The sequence below is a fragment of the Littorina saxatilis genome, linkage group LG9 (assembly GCF_037325665.1).
Source record: "Littorina saxatilis isolate snail1 linkage group LG9, US_GU_Lsax_2.0, whole genome shotgun sequence".
NCBI lineage: Eukaryota > Metazoa > Mollusca > Gastropoda > Littorinimorpha > Littorinidae > Littorina > Littorina saxatilis.
Window position 1 is genome coordinate 62,124,146 of NC_090253.1, and position 15,536 is coordinate 62,139,681.

The following is a 15,536-nucleotide window of genomic DNA, read 5'->3' on the forward strand; positions in this document are numbered from 1 at the left end:
GCGCCCCGCTGGCCAGATTCTTCAAGGCGCAGCGCCAACACAGACACCAGACGCGCCTAATGCAAGACAGTGAGTAATGTATGGCGGGCTGTTGCTGTCAGAATGGAGTAAAGTATGACTCATAGCACGCGCCCTGCTGGCCAGACTCTTCAAGGCGCAGCGCCAACACACACCAGACGCGCCTTATGCAAGACAGTGAGTAATGTATGGCGGGCTGTTGATGTCAGAATGGAGTAAAGTATGACTCATAGCACGCGCCCTACTGGCCAGACTCTTCAAGGCGCAGCGCCAACACAGGCACCAGACGCGCCTTATGCAAGACAGTGAGTAATGTATGGCGGGCTGTTGCTGTCAGAATGGAGTAAAGTATGACTCATAGCACGCGCCCTGCTGGCCAGACTCTTCAAGGCGCAGCGCCAACACAGACACCAGACGCGCCTAATGCAAGACAGTGAGTGATGTATGGCGGGCTGTTGCTGTCAAAATGGAGTAAAGTATGACTCATAGCACGCGCCCTGCTGGCCAGATTCTTCAAGGCGCAGCGCCAACACAGACACCAGACGCGCCTAATGCAAGACAGTGAGTAATGTATGGCGGGCTGTTGCTGTCAGAATGGAGTAAAGTATGACTCATAGCACGCGCCCCGCTGGCCAGATTCTTCAAGGCGCAGCGCCAACACAGACACCAGACGCGCCTTATGCAAGACAGTGAGCAATGTATGGCGGGCTGTTGCTGTTAGAATGGAGTAAAGATTATACACACACGCACATACATATATACGTACATATACACACACACACACACACACACACACACACACACACACACACACACACACACACACACACACACATTGCTCCTATACGAATATAGTTTTCTTTCAGTGCGTTTACAGAATAAACTGCTATTGGCTATTGTAAACGTATGCAAAACCACACACTGAAACTCGTTCCTTTTGCTTTGTGGTCAGAGGAAGCCGAGTTCTCCTGGCCCATGGGCAGTGGCGAGGACGTGGAGCTGGCTGCCCTGGAGAAGGGGGTGGAAGAAAGGTGAGCATTGTGGGAAATAGATATGGAAACTCGATCTAGTACTGCGTCGCATTTGACCTGCTGTTCAAAACTTCTCTCCTCTGATAAATAAAGGGAAGTAAAGCGCTCTAAATGCACACTTTATGTGCAATAGAGTAAGTTAGAGTTATGCATGTGGAACCAATCCCCTGCTGGCACATGACTCAAGTTTCTTGAACCTGGGGCCTCATGGATATTGTTTGACATGGATAGTTTCATTGAAGTCGTCGAATACCTTGCCCGTTTTTATTCACTGTAGGAAAAAGATGACGCTAAAGACTGGCTTAAGCTTGGGAAACATGACGAAGAACATGTATCACATTGCTTTGTCTTTACGTTCCGAATAATAATGATAATGATAATAAGGGTATTTTATAGGGCGCAAATCCTAAAATAGCTCTAAGCGCATTACAATCTTAAATATAATAATCTTAATAACAGCAACAATACACATTGAAAACAAATCACGTTCACAATACACATATCAAATGAATCTATCGTTATCAACTACAGTCTAAACGAATGCTTTTTTTTCATTTTACACCTCGTACTTTGCACCGCCATGTCTGTAGGTTCTTATTGAAAGTCAGTCTTCTTTGCTTCTACTCTTCTACATAAGTTCACTTGCACTTTTCTACTTTAGCACACTTAAACACATCCCTATTTGGGAATATCATTCTTCAGGTATTGCACTTTTCCATAGTACTTATCAATGCTTTGTCTGTAGGTTATTATTCAAAGTGAGACTTCTTTACCTCTTCAGTCTTTTCTACAGAAGACCACATGCACTTTTTTTTTAACTTTAAATACTTTAAGATTCTTAAGCACACTTACACACATCCCTATTTGGGAATATCATTCTACAGGTATATTCCGAAACCTGCAGTGCATGAGTGTGTAATACTTTTTTTTGTCTGCGTTCGCGGGCTGAAACTCCCACGTACACTCGTGTTTTTGCACGAGTGGAATTTTACATGTATGACCGTTTTTACCCCGCCATTAAGGCAGCCATACGCCGCTTTCGGAGGACGCATGCTGGGTATTTTTGTGTTTCTATAACCCACCGAACTCTGACATGGATTACAGGATCTTTTCCGTGCGCATTAATTTTGGTCTTGTGCTTGCGTGTACACACAAAGGGGGATAAGCCACTAGCCACTATGGGTCTGCACATAAGTTAAAATTCTCCACACTTAACCCACCAGGCGGCCGCGGCCGGGATTCGAACCCTCGACCTTCCGATTCAGAGGCCGACGTCTTACCACCCCGCCACAGCGCCCGTCTGATGTGTAATACTAACTTAAACTGATTCAGCATTCGGTTCTTCTAGGGAAATACTTGTGGAAACCAACGGCAACACAAAATCCGACGACCTTGCAGACGACAAAGAGAATACTGGTCTGCGTCAAACCAAACACAGCAACAACAAAACCGCCAACTCTTCAGAAAAGAACACAAAAACTGTTCAGGACAGCGATGACAGCGACGAAGACGATGATGACGACAAAGAGATTGACCTCAATGTTGAAGCAATGGACGAGAAATCGGCCAACTTGGTGAAAGCTCTGTGCCTCAGCGTCTGCTATTCGGCCAACATAGGGGGCGTGGCTACTCTCACTGGGACTGGGCCTAACATCGTCTTCAAGAACTATGTGGAAAGGTAAGCGTGAAAATGGTGACATTTACTTGAAGATATAGTATCTGGGAAGCCTATTTGGAGTCGTTTTCTGGCGATAAAGTATTCCCGGTGTGTGAGGTCATCTTTTCAAACCCCAACCGAACTGTGCAGTTCTTCGGGCAATTTTATTTTTAAGGACAGAGATGTCACGGAAATTAAGTGTTGTTTCTCTGGCAAGCTTTTCAAGTTTTGTTTCAAGGTTCTTGATACAAAAAATCCTCAGAAAGAGTGTTTTTAGTACTTAAAAGTGATATTTGAATGACTTATGGGTCAAAATGGAGGCGGGTGGACACCGTACCTTAAAAGTAAAAAGTATCAAGTTATGGACAGCCTTACAAGTGGCTATTCATTATTATGTGACAGGGGAGGCTACCGCTCCTTTCACAACAGACTCTGCACCCGAGTTGTTGGCCTTTAAAGTCAACACCGGTGTATTGTAGAATTCTGTTTGTGATAGGGTCTGGTGGTTTCCGATTGTCTGTATGTAGACCTGTCTGAGATGGCAGTGGGCGTGCGCGTCCGGATGGAGGATGGGAGTCTTGTAGAAAAGGGCCCCTCCTCGGTTCGATCTTTTCGCCGTGTTCTCCTTAGGGATGGGAAACCGTCTCAGGCGGTCCGTGTCACGTTTACAACGGCAATTCTTCCAGACAGCGTCGTTCTGGAGAGTGAGGTGTACGGCGTCGAACCCTACACTCCTCCAGTGCGGCGCTGTACGAAGTGCCAGAGACTATCGCACCTAAAACAACAATGCAAATCAAAAGTGCAGCTCTGCCCCCGATGTGGCTCCAAGGGCCACGACGGAGCGACGTGCACCAAGGCCAAACATTGCGTAAACTGCAAGGGCGAGCATTCCGCCGCTTATCTTGGATGCCCGGAAATGAGACTGAGGCTGCAGGCCAATAAGATCAGGTCGGCAGCATACATACCATATTCTGAGGCCCTGGATCGGGCGCGGCGCGAGCTCGCCAAACAACAAAATAAAACAGCGACTGCCCCAGCGGAAATGAGGGACTCCTTCTGGCGTCCCCCTCCGCAACCGATCCGGCGGACCTCAATCCCCCGGTCCGGGTACTCTTTGGCTGTCCAGAGACCCCCCCTGGGTGGGCAAGTAAATAAAATACAAGAAATCAAAAACAAAATGACCGAACATGACAATACACTCCTTCCAGTTCATGCGGACAGTTCTGCTGCAACCGCGAAGCACCAAACAACTTCGCAAAATCCAAATCCTGGCCCCCAGGCGCCCTGTAAGTCTCAGACGGCTCGGGCAGAGGCGCCGCTTCATGGGACCCCCGGGTTAAAGGCCTCCCTCCTACGCAAAGCCCAGAACAGGAAGGAGGACTCGAAAGAAGAGCAGCTCTTCGAGAGGTTGATGGGGAGAATGGAGGAGGGATTGGCCCAGAGATTCAGAGAATACAAACTTAAAACTGAACAGGAAATAAAGCAGCAGATGAGGGAGGAGCAGGAGAAGGCAGAGCTTGAGCTAGCCGACGCTGCACTAGATAAGCTAAAAACAGGAGAGCAATATGCAAATTTAAATGAACAACAAAGAGGCCTTCAAGGTTTCATCGAGCAGTGCCTCGGCTTCATGGTTAAGGCCAGACAGATGCAGAGTCCTCTCGACCTGATCGACTCCCTCTCAGCTACATACACACAACTCTCCAACACCAAGGTTGAACGCTTCATTCCGGGCGGCGCCACTCTGGCGCTGGGCGCTCTTGCTGGTGCCAAGCAGTTGTCCGTGACGGATATGAAAGCTGTTAAAACCACTTTTTAACCTATTTTAAATCTGCCCTTTAACTTACCTTCTTTGTGCGTGTTAAAATGGCTGAACAAGGTGAAAGCGGTCACGGATTTATCATATTACAGTGGAACTGTCGCTCTATCAACTCTAACTTCTCTCAGCTATATAATTATATATCAAATCACTCTGCTGACATCTTAGTTATCCAGTCAGTCAAGAGAAAACGCTCCCTACTGCCTTCTATAGATGGTTTTGACTTCCCTCCCATAGTAGAGCAAAAGGGCTCAGGGCAACTCATTCAAACAGCTATTTATCTAAAGTCTTCCTTAAATTACAAACCCTTTGCACCTCTCATCCCTAGTTCAGAAAATCTCAGTACATGTGCTGTTGAAATCGAAATAAAAGGATCCAAAAACCTCAACATAGTTAACATATATTACCCCCACGGGTGTAATAAAAAAGGAACTACCGACTGGCTAAAATCCCTGGATCATGGCAGGGCACACTGGTGCGTGATGGGTGATTTTAATAATCACCACCCTCTGTGGGACTCTGCTAACCCTAGATACAAACATGCCAATAGCAACCTTGCTGACGTCATTTTGGAAACTGACTTTTGTATACTAAACGATGGCTCGGCAACCAGACTTCCAGACAGAGCTGACCATTCCCCGTCAGCAATCGATCTCTCCCTTTGCTCAAATGCCATAGTCACTGACATCGACTGGAACGTTTTCCCGGACGCCCTCGGCTCCGATCACTTACCCATTGTTCTTACCTTCCGCCACTTCGCCCCTAATCGCAATAACTCGGAGGTCAGAAAAAAGTACAATTACAAACAGGCAAATTGGGACAGCTTCCGTGCGGAGCTCGAGGGTGTCAGGGAGGAAACTCTCCTTACGGATGACATCGAAGCCTCTTACAATAACATACGTCAATGTATACTCACTGCTGCCAATAATCACATTCCGCTTAAATCAGTAAATCCTAACTGTAAGGCCAAAAGGAATGAGTGGTGGAATGCAGACTGTGATGAAGCCTTGGCAAACAAGCGATATCACATTAGGACATATCTCAGGCACTGCTCAGACGCTAACTTCACGAATATGAAGTCAGCTGAAATACAATTTAACCAGATCACCGCTGAGGCTAAACTTCAAAACTGGGAAAACTTTGTCCACAAAGAAACTAAAGATTACAAAGACTGTGGCAAAATCTGGAAGAAAATCCGCAGATTTAAATGTAGATACAGAACTAAAGAAAAGCCACTACTATCGGGTGATAAAATGACCACAACTGACTCTGAAAAGGCAAACCTATTAGCAGATACCTTTGCCAAAAATAGTCAATCAAAATCCCTAGATACTGAACGACTCAATTATAGGTTAGATCAGGAGAAGGGTTTCACATACCCCCCAGATGACAACCAGTTGCCTATAAACTGCATGTTTAAGGCAAAAGAAGTCCAAAACGCCATCTCTTCTGTGAAAGACCCAAAAAAATCCACAGGTTTAGACCCAATATCATATCACATGATAAAACATCTACCACCTAACTTTGTTAAGTTGCTCACTCAGTTTTTCAACCTATGCTGGTTAAAGGATACTATCCCCGCAGCGTGGTCAGACTCACAAGTAGTAGCAGTATTGAAGAGCGGAAAACCGGGCAATCTACCTGGCAGTTACCGCCCCATATCACTAACCCCCCACCTCAGCAAGATCTTTGAGCGTGTGGTGAACCAGAGGCTGGAGTTCCACCTCAATAAACACAATATCATTCCTACATGCCAGGCAGGTTTTAGGCAAGGTCGTTCGTGTGCGGACCACATTGTGCACGTCACTGAAAAAATCAAAAAGACCTTGGCACATAGTAATAATTCTCTTCTTGGAACCTTCTTTGATATTAAATCTGCGTACGACAGCGTCTGGCATGCTCGTCTACTCCTAAAACTCGGCAGAATCGGTGTCTCTGGCCACATGTACCAATTCATCAAAAACTTCATCAGCAATCGCAAGATGTCTGTCCGGGTGGGCTCTTCGGTGTCCGAAACCCATGCGCTGGACATGGGGGTTCCCCAGGGCAGTATCATCGCGCCAAACTTATTCAGCATCATGCTCTATGACATTACTTCTGTTAAGGTTGACGGTGCCAGTGTACTTCTGTATGCGGACGACCTCGCCTTAATAGACACTAATAGACCACGCCATAACAGAGTTACCAACACTGTTGACTTATCTTCTTACCAAACTAAAATCGACAACCTCTGTCAATATATGTACACCAACGGCTTCCAACTAGCCTCAAATAAAACAGTCTTTCTTGTTGTCTCCCGTAGACAACTGTACAGGAACTGCAGTATAAAGATAGGTTGTGATATTATCAAACCGAGCTCAGAAGTTAAGTTCCTCGGCGTTATCATCGATACCCGACTTAACTGGACCAGTCATATCGAACATCTGATCAATAAGGCCAACAAGGATCTTTATATCATACGCTACCTGGCGTCCCAATCCTGGGCCAGAGGGCGTAAGTGTGTCACAGAGGTAGTGCGGGCATTAATTCGCTCCCGCCTCCTTTACGGGTGCGAAGCTTATTTCGCGACGCGCCCGGCGCTCATGAAAAAACTGGCTATTATAGAGTGCAGGGCGCTCAAAATAGCTCTGGGACTCTCCCAACAAGCGAGTAAGAGTCGAGTCTACAGCGAGTGTGGGTGGCTGCCCCTTGTGGATGAGATAAAACTCCGTTCAGCTCAGTATGCTGTCAGAGCCCACGCGGTAGAGAACTCTGCCTGCGAGGTCCTGACTGACTTTTTTCCTCAGCACCAAAATTATGAGGCCAACACCAAACATAGCACTCAACTCTTGGCCAAAACGCTACCCTTATCCGACACAGTAAACCGCATTCTAGCCGATAGCGGGGTGAAGGTCAGTGAGCTGGCCAGGGTCCCCCCGCCCTCCTACCCGCCTTGGCTTGAGGAAACCCCTACTATCATATACGACAGTGAAGATAATACTACCAAAAAAGATAACCCCGTCTACCTAGCTACTGTTACAAAAGAAACCCTAAACTACAAATTCTCGGAGCATTTAAAAGTCTTTACTGACGGATCCAAATTTGCAGACGGCAGCGTTGGCTGCGCCTTTGTGATCCCAGATCTCAAAATCTCAAGGAAATATACTCTTAATAAAGACATCTCCATATTCTCAGCCGAGCTATTTGCCTTGCTCATGGCATGCACTTTTATAAATGACCTCCCAGTCACACCGCGTGCGGTAGTTTTCTGCTCTGACTCGCGCTCTTCATTACAAGCTCTGCATCGAAACACATCAAATCGGGCAGAGCTACAAAGAGAAATCCTCTTTATATGTCACCAGTTAATCTCATCCGGCACATCCGTATCATTTCTCTGGGTCCCCTCTCACGTAGGGGTCCGGGGAAATGAACTGGCGGATGTCGCTGCCAAAGAAGCGGCAGAATCTAGCCCAGCTAACACTAACATCGGCTACTCAGTAACCGAGTTCTACAGTAAAATCCGTAAACTCATTCGAAGTCAGTACGTAACATCTCTGTCCTATCAACCCATTGATATGAACGATCTACACCCCGATCTCCCAACAAACCTCCTCACTATCTTCAGACGCCTCCGTGCCGGCGGCTGCCGCTTCCATATCTTTAACAAGTCCTGCCATTGTGGAGAACCCTATTCATTTCAACACATTTTCGCTCCATGCGCTACAAATAGAATTACCTTTAAAACCTTATATGACCATATGCAGCTCCATGGTCTGAGTCCCCAGGATTATCTGCGCAGTAGCAGTTCTCTAGGCTGGTCACACAGCTTGCTGCTGTGCCGACTGGTCAGGGACTCGGACATGGGGCTGTGGGTATAACTAAGCCCAGATTATCACATCAGCGTGTTTCAGTTTGAGGTCGAGTGGCTCCCGCCATCCCTCCTGATTCCAGCGACTACCTTCTAGACAACATATCCTCACCCAAGGCCCACTAGTCGCCAAACTGTACATATTGTTTTTATTACCACGGCCTTCGTGGCTTACATCTTAATCCTTTTATTTGTAAAAAGTTTTGAGATTTATTGTTCGTGTTCCTCTTACTTGCTCATCTATTTGGTTTTATTGGTGATCCTGAAAGGTTCCACTTTTTAACTCGATTTGAAATAAAAAAAAAAATAATATTACAAGCCCGTTATTCAAGATATAGAATACAGACTTATAATTCTTACCAAGAAACATCTTAACTACTTTTCATTTTAACAAATTCCACAGAGCATTATCAACTCAACCCCACCCCCTGCCCTCCTCTCCTTATTTTTTGTTTCTTTCTTTCCTCTTTTTGAAAGCGGACAAACACTCAAGTCCTTAATGGCTCAAAACCGTAGGACTTTTAATATTAATTTTAACTTGTCTGTATGTTCATGGAAACCTTCGGGTTTACATAACAGTTTTTATAGGGCTAAGAAATTAGCCCTAACATTTTCAATCCTGTTTGATTGCACTTCGCTTCCCGAGGTGATCGTAGTGTTTCGGCACTCGGTTACATCTATAAAGGCGACATTTTCACATTGCGTCATTATGAACATTGCGTCATTATGAACATTGCGTCATTATGAATATTGCGACAAATCTCCACACGATTGTTTTCCTCCTTTGTGAAAATGGTGCAGTCTGATTAAAGTGTAGGATACTAACATACTGTGAAAATGGTGCAGTCTGATTACAGTGTAGGATACTAACATACTGTGAAAATGGTGCAGTCTGATTAAAGTGTAGGATACTAACATACTGTGTAAAAATGGTGCAGTCTGATTAAAGTGTAGGATACTAACATACTGTGTAAAAAAATACGCGAGCAGTGGTAAGATATATGCTTTTTAAGAATTTAACTCATTTAAAGAATTTGCACTATGCACAGAAAGTACTCGGATTGCTGATGTTTTGTATAAGGCAAGTGGAGGGATGGCCTCATTTCGTCAAGACGGTAAGGAATGAACAAGGCTCTCCGAAAATCTGAAAAAAAATCAGGTCTCAAATAGGGTAAGTCTTCTAATTGAGGTAAATTTATAGAGGTTATGAATAGAAAATCTAAGAAAAACGGGTCTTAAATAGGGGCTTTCAAAGCAAGGTCTTAAAGGGAGCCTTAAAAGGGCATGGGTGGGTGGGGGAGGGTGGAGGGGGGGGGGGGTGTTCCACTGTAGTCTTTCGAGCTGTCGGAGTAAGACGACGAGGTGTCCTTCGTAAAGGGTACCAAAATTGTGTTCGAGAACCTTATGAATGCGACATGTGTTTGAAACACAGGATTCCAACTGTACCACTGTCGTCTTTCAGCTTGTCGAAGGGGGACGACGAGGTGTCCTTCGTATAGGGTAGGTACCAACATCGTGTTCAAGAACCTTCTGGCAAGGTAATTGAAAGTGACATGTGTTTTGAAACACAGGATTCCAACGTTGTAACCTTGTCATCCCACAGTACCACTGTCGTCTTTTAGTCTGTCGGAGGGAGAGGTAAGTGAATGTGACAAGTGTTTGAAACACAGGATTCCAACGTTGTAACCTTGTCACCCCACTGTACCACTGTCGTCTTTTAGTCTGTCGGAGGGAGAGGTAAGTGAATGTGACAAGTGTTTGAAACACAGGATTCCACCGTTGTAACCTTGTCACCCCACTGTACCACTACCGTCTTTCAGCCTGTCGGAGGGGGACGACGAGGTGTCGTTCGTGTCGTGGATGGCGTTCGGCACCCCCGTGGCGGCGCTCAGTCTGGCTCTCACCTGGCTCTGGCTCCAGCTCTACTTCTTCGGGGTGAAGACCACCCTGCTGTGCCGAAGACAGACACACGCGGAGGAAGACAGAAGGCTGGAAGAGTTCTTGAGACGTGAACATAAAAAGCTGGGTCACATGAGGTGAGAGTGAGAGAGGGGTGTGTGTAGGAGAGGCGGGGGCTGGAAGAGTTCTTGAGACGTGAACATAGAAAGCTGGGTCACATGAGGTGAGAGTGAGAGAGGGGTGTGTGTAGGAGAGGCGGGGGCTGGAAGAGTTCTTGAGACGTGAACATAGAAAGCTGGGTCACATGAGGTGAGAGTGAGAGAGGGGTGTGTGTAGGAGAGGCGGGGGCTGGAAGAGTTCTTGAGACGTGAACATAGAAAGCTGGGTCACATGAGGTGAGAGTGATAGAGGGGTGTGTGTAGGAGAGGCGGGGGCTGGAAGAGTTCTTGAGACGTGAACATAGAAAGCTGGGTCACATGAGGTGAGAGTGAGAGAGGGGTGTGTGTAGGAGAGGCGGGGGCTGGAAGAGTTCTTGAGACGTGAACATAGAAAGCTGGGTCACATGAGGTGAGAGTGAGAGAGGGGTGTGTGTAGGAGAGGCGGGGGCTGGAAGAGTTCTTGAGACGTGAACATAGAAAGCTGGGTCACATGAGGTGAGAGTGAGAGAGGGGTGTGTGTAGGAGAGGCGGGGGCTGGAAGAGTTCTTGAGACGTGAACATAGAAAGCTGGGTCACATGAGGTGAGAGTGATAGAGGGGTGTGTGTAGGAGAGGCGGGGGCTGGAAGAGTTCTTGAGACGTGAACATAGAAAGCTGGGTCACATGAGGTGAGAGTGAGAGAGGGGTGTGTGTAGGAGAGGCGGGGGCTGGAAGAGTTCTTGAGACGTGAACATAGAAAGCTGGGTCACATGAGGTGAGAGTGAGAGAGGGGTGTGTGTAGGAGAGGCGGGGGCTGGAAGAGTTCTTGAGACGTGAACATAGAAAGCTGGGTCACATGAGGTGAGAGTGATAGAGGGGTGTGTGTAGGAGAGGCGGGGGCTGGAAGAGTTCTTGAGACGTGAACATAGAAAGCTGGGTCACATGAGGTGAGAGTGAGAGAGGGGTGTGTGTAGGAGAGGCGGGGGCTGGAAGAGTTCTTGAGACGTGAACATAGAAAGCTGGGTCACATGAGGTGAGAGTGAGAGAGGGGTGTGTGTAGGAGAGGCGGGGGCTGGAAGAGTTCTTGAGACGTGAACATAGAAAGCTGGGTCACATGAGGTGAGAGTGATAGAGGGGTGTGTGTAGGAGAGGCGGGGGCTGGAAGAGTTCTTGAGACGTGAACATAGAAAGCTGGGTCACATGAGGTGAGAGTGAGAGAGGGGTGTGTGTAGGAGAGGCGGGGGCTGGAAGAGTTCTTGAGACGTGAACATAGAAAGCTGGGTCACATGAGGTGAGAGTGAGAGAGGGGTGTGTGTAGGAGAGGCGGGGGCTGGAAGAGTTCTTGAGACGTGAACATAGAAAGCTGGGTCACATGAGGTGAGAGTGAGAGAGGGGTGTGTGTAGGAGAGGCGGGGGCTGGAAGAGTTCTTGAGACGTGAACATAGAAAGCTGGGTCACATGAGGTGAGAGTGATAGAGGGGTGTGTGTAGGAGAGGCGGGGGCTGGAAGAGTTCTTGAGACGTGAACATAGAAAGCTGGGTCACATGAGGTGAGAGTGAGAGAGGGGTGTGTGTAGGAGAGGCGGGGGCTGGAAGAGTTCTTGAGACGTGAACATAGAAAGCTGGGTCACATGAGGTGAGAGTGAGAGAGGGGTGTGTGTAGGAGAGGCGGGGGCTGGAAGAGTTCTTGAGACGTGAACATAGAAAGCTGGGTCACATGAGGTGAGAGTGATAGAGGGGTGTGTGTAGGAGAGGCGGGGGCTGGAAGAGTTCTTGAGACGTGAACATAGAAAGCTGGGTCACATGAGGTGAGAGTGAGAGAGGGGTGTGTGTAGGAGAGGCGGGGGCTGGAAGAGTTCTTGAGACGTGAACATAAAAAGCTGGGTCACATGAGGTGAGAGTGAGAGAGGGGTGTGTGTAGGAGAGGCGGGGGCTGGAAGAGTTCTTGAGACGTGAACATAAAAAGCTGGGTCACATGAGGTGAGAGTGAGAGAGGGGTGTGTGTAGGAGAGGCGGGGGCTGGAAGAGTTCTTGAGACGTGAACATAGAAAGCTGGGTCACATGAGGTGAGAGTGAGAGAGGGGTGTGTGTAGGAGAGGCGGGGGCTGGAAGAGTTCTTGAGACGTGAACATAGAAAGCTGGGTCACATGAGGTGAGAGTGAGAGAGGGGTGTGTGTAGGAGAGGCGGGGGCTGGAAGAGTTCTTGAGACGTGAACATAGAAAGCTGGGTCACATGAGGTGAGAGTGAGAGAGGGGTGTGTGTAGGAGAGGCGGGGGCTGGAAGAGTTCTTGAGACGTGAACATAGAAAGCTGGGTCACATGAGGTGAGAGTGAGAGAGGGGTGTGTGTAGGAGAGGCGGGGGCTGGAAGAGTTCTTGAGACGTGAACATAAAAAGCTGGGTCACATGAGGTGAGAGTGAGAGAGGGGTGTGTGTAGGAGAGGCGGGGGCTGGAAGAGTTCTTGAGACGTGAACATAAAAAGCTGGGTCACATGAGGTGAGAGTGAGAGAGGGGTGTGTGTAGGAGAGGCGGGGGCTGGAAGAGTTCTTGAGACGTGAACATAGAAAGCTGGGTCACATGAGGTGAGAGTGAGAGAGGGGTGTGTGTAGGAGAGGCGGGGGGTGGGGGTGGGTAAGAGGTGTGGAGGGAAAAAGTAAAAGAGCAAATGGTGAGAGAAAGGGAGAAAGAGAGAGAGAGAGAGAGAGAGAGAGAGAGAGAGAGAGAGAGAGAGAGAGAGAGAGAGAGAGAGAGAGAGAGAGAGAGAGAGAGAGGGTGGAGAGAAAGAGAAAGAGAGAGGGAAAGAGAGAGGGAGGGGTGGAGAGGGTGGAGAGAAAGAGAGAGAGAGAGAGAGAGAGAGAGAGAGAGAGAGAGAGAGAGAGAGAGAGAGAGAGAGAGAGAGAGAGAGAGAGAGAGAGAGAGAGAGAGAGAGAGAGAGAGAGAGAGAGAGAGCGACAAGAAATCAAATCAACAACTGCAGCAATACCAACCAAAAACCAAAACCTATGAACGATAAACATATTCCACAACAAACTGTTTATTTCAGTTTTGCAGAGAAGGTGGTGCTGGGTCATTTCGTGGCGTTGGTCTTACTGTGGCTGACCCGTTCTCCTGGCGTCTTCACTGGCTGGTCTGTCCTCTTCCCTAAAGGGTAAGGTGTGTGTGTGTGTGTGTGTGTGTGTGTGTGTGTGTGTGTGTGTGTGTGTGTGTGTGTGTGTGTGTGTGTGTGTGTGTGTGTGTGTGTGTGTGTGTGTTTCCTGGCGTTGGTCTTACTGTGGCTTATCCGTTCTCCTGGCGTCTTCACTGGCTGGTCTGTCCTCTTCCCTAAAGCCCTGTCCAGACTTGGCTGCCGTTTTACGCTCTATGCGCCGCAGGCCGTTTTGTGCGTCGCGCGGGATTTGCCGAGTGGCCACACATCGACGATTCTTTTCACAACGCGGTATCAGTCAAGCGGGTCACCTGACAAGAAGGTTCAGTTGCATTCGACTGCCGCGCCGCGAGCAGCTGACGTCATCGCTCTGGTTTGCTCTGATTGGTCAAATTTCCGTCGTTCTATGTCTGTGTCATAGAAATTAGAACACGCGCTATTCTTCTGCAAATAACGCTTCGCGATCATAGCACGACGCGGTGCGCCGTTTTGAGCATAAGTCAAATGTGGACAGGGTCGGCCGGGAGTGTCTGGACGGGCCTTAAAGGGTAAGGTGTGTCTGCCGTGGCTTCGTTCTTTGCCTTTATGCTGCCTGTAGCCACGCCCCCCAACGCCATCGTCTTTACCCATGGTGACATCAAGGTCTTGGACATGGTAAGACGTGTGTGTGTGTGTGTGTGTGTGTGTGTGTGTGTGTGTGTGTGTGTGTGTGTTGGTGTGTGTGCGTGCGTGCGTGCGTGCGCGTGTGTGTGTGTGTGCGTGTGTGTGTGTGTGTCGGAGTGTGTGTGTGGTGTGTGTGTGTGTGTGTGTGTGGTGTGTGTGTGTGTGTGGTGTGTGTGTGTGTGTGTGTGTGTGGCTGTTGAGTCAGTGACGTGGGAGTTTCTTTACCGTTATGTCAGTGACATTGGAGTTATGTGGCTATTGAGACAACTCTATCGGACTAATGTGACCGTTATGTCGGTGACATCGGAGTGACGTTAAGTGACGTCACGGATGAATTTATTGTTGTGTCAGTTACGTCAGTGACGCAGTTCCAGCTGTCCTGGTGGCCCTCAGTCTCTTCGTGTTTCCCAGGCAACGTCCGCGAATATTCTGTTGCCGTGGTGACGACGATAAGGACGCGTGTAAGTAATCCTTTCTCAATCGTCCATTTCGGTGAAGGCTTTTTGGTTACTTGGAGTATATTTTACAGAAGCTCTTCCCAGAATCATGCACTTTTTGCAGCACAGGGCTAATTAGATAACTGTATAAAATAGAGATTCAGATGGAATTCAACGCCCTGGATGGCAGCAGTGGCTGATGAAGGCTTAACCTGTTCAGGGACATGTGTGGACACGTACTGCTCGTTAAAACAGTAAGGGACGTTAGCACTTGACTTTTTTTTTCCATTTTCATTTTCAATTAATTTGTCATCACATTGCTGGGAAACTCGGGTCGCTGCCTCCGAGTGGAAAGCTAGCAGCAACAGAGTCGCGCTACCCAGGTCAGTGTGGGCTTGTTTAGATGTGATCAGGCACCTGTTGATAATAATGCACAAACGTTGAATAAAACAGTTTAAATCAGGCACCTGCACGTATGGCAGAATGCCGATGGGGGGGGGGGGGGGGGGGGGGGCGGGGCATTGATAACGTCTCTGAGTCTGCACATAATGTTGACCCGTGCCTGGATTCGAACCCGTGGCCATAGATTACAAGTCCAGTGCTCGACCAACTGAGCTACCAGAACTCAAGTGTATAAAGACAGTTAAAGATGAGACACATGTCTCCCGGCACGTTACACAATCAGAAACATTCACAATGAATTTAGTGACCGATCCATAATTCTAACTTCCTTGTCCATTTTTCCTTTGTGTGTGCTAGGTTAGTTCAAGTTTTGCTGGGAGTTCGTTTGTTTCCTCCAAGTCACATACGATGTTGAAGCCTCAAACCTCACGCAAAACATGTCTGAAATCTGTACATTTCATTGGTCCCATTGGTTTAAACAAGATT

The 15,536-nt window shown here is 47.9% G+C and overlaps 1 protein-coding gene across 1 annotated transcript in view; it reads left to right on the top strand.

Annotated features, from left to right (window-relative positions):
- Positions 1–636: 636 nt before the first annotated feature.
- Positions 637–15,536, top strand: part of LOC138976721 (Na(+)/citrate cotransporter-like) — a 20,927-nt gene continuing 6,027 nt past the window's right edge. Inside the window, exons 1-6 of the mRNA XM_070349592.1 lie at positions 637–707; positions 971–1,049; positions 2,398–2,727; positions 10,190–10,405; positions 13,447–13,551; positions 14,563–14,672. Coding sequence (XP_070205693.1) covers positions 698–707; positions 971–1,049; positions 2,398–2,727; positions 10,190–10,405; positions 13,447–13,551; positions 14,563–14,672 — 850 coding nt within the window. The 5' untranslated portion in view covers positions 637–697. The remainder of the gene's footprint in view (positions 708–970; positions 1,050–2,397; positions 2,728–10,189; positions 10,406–13,446; positions 13,552–14,562; positions 14,673–15,536) is intronic.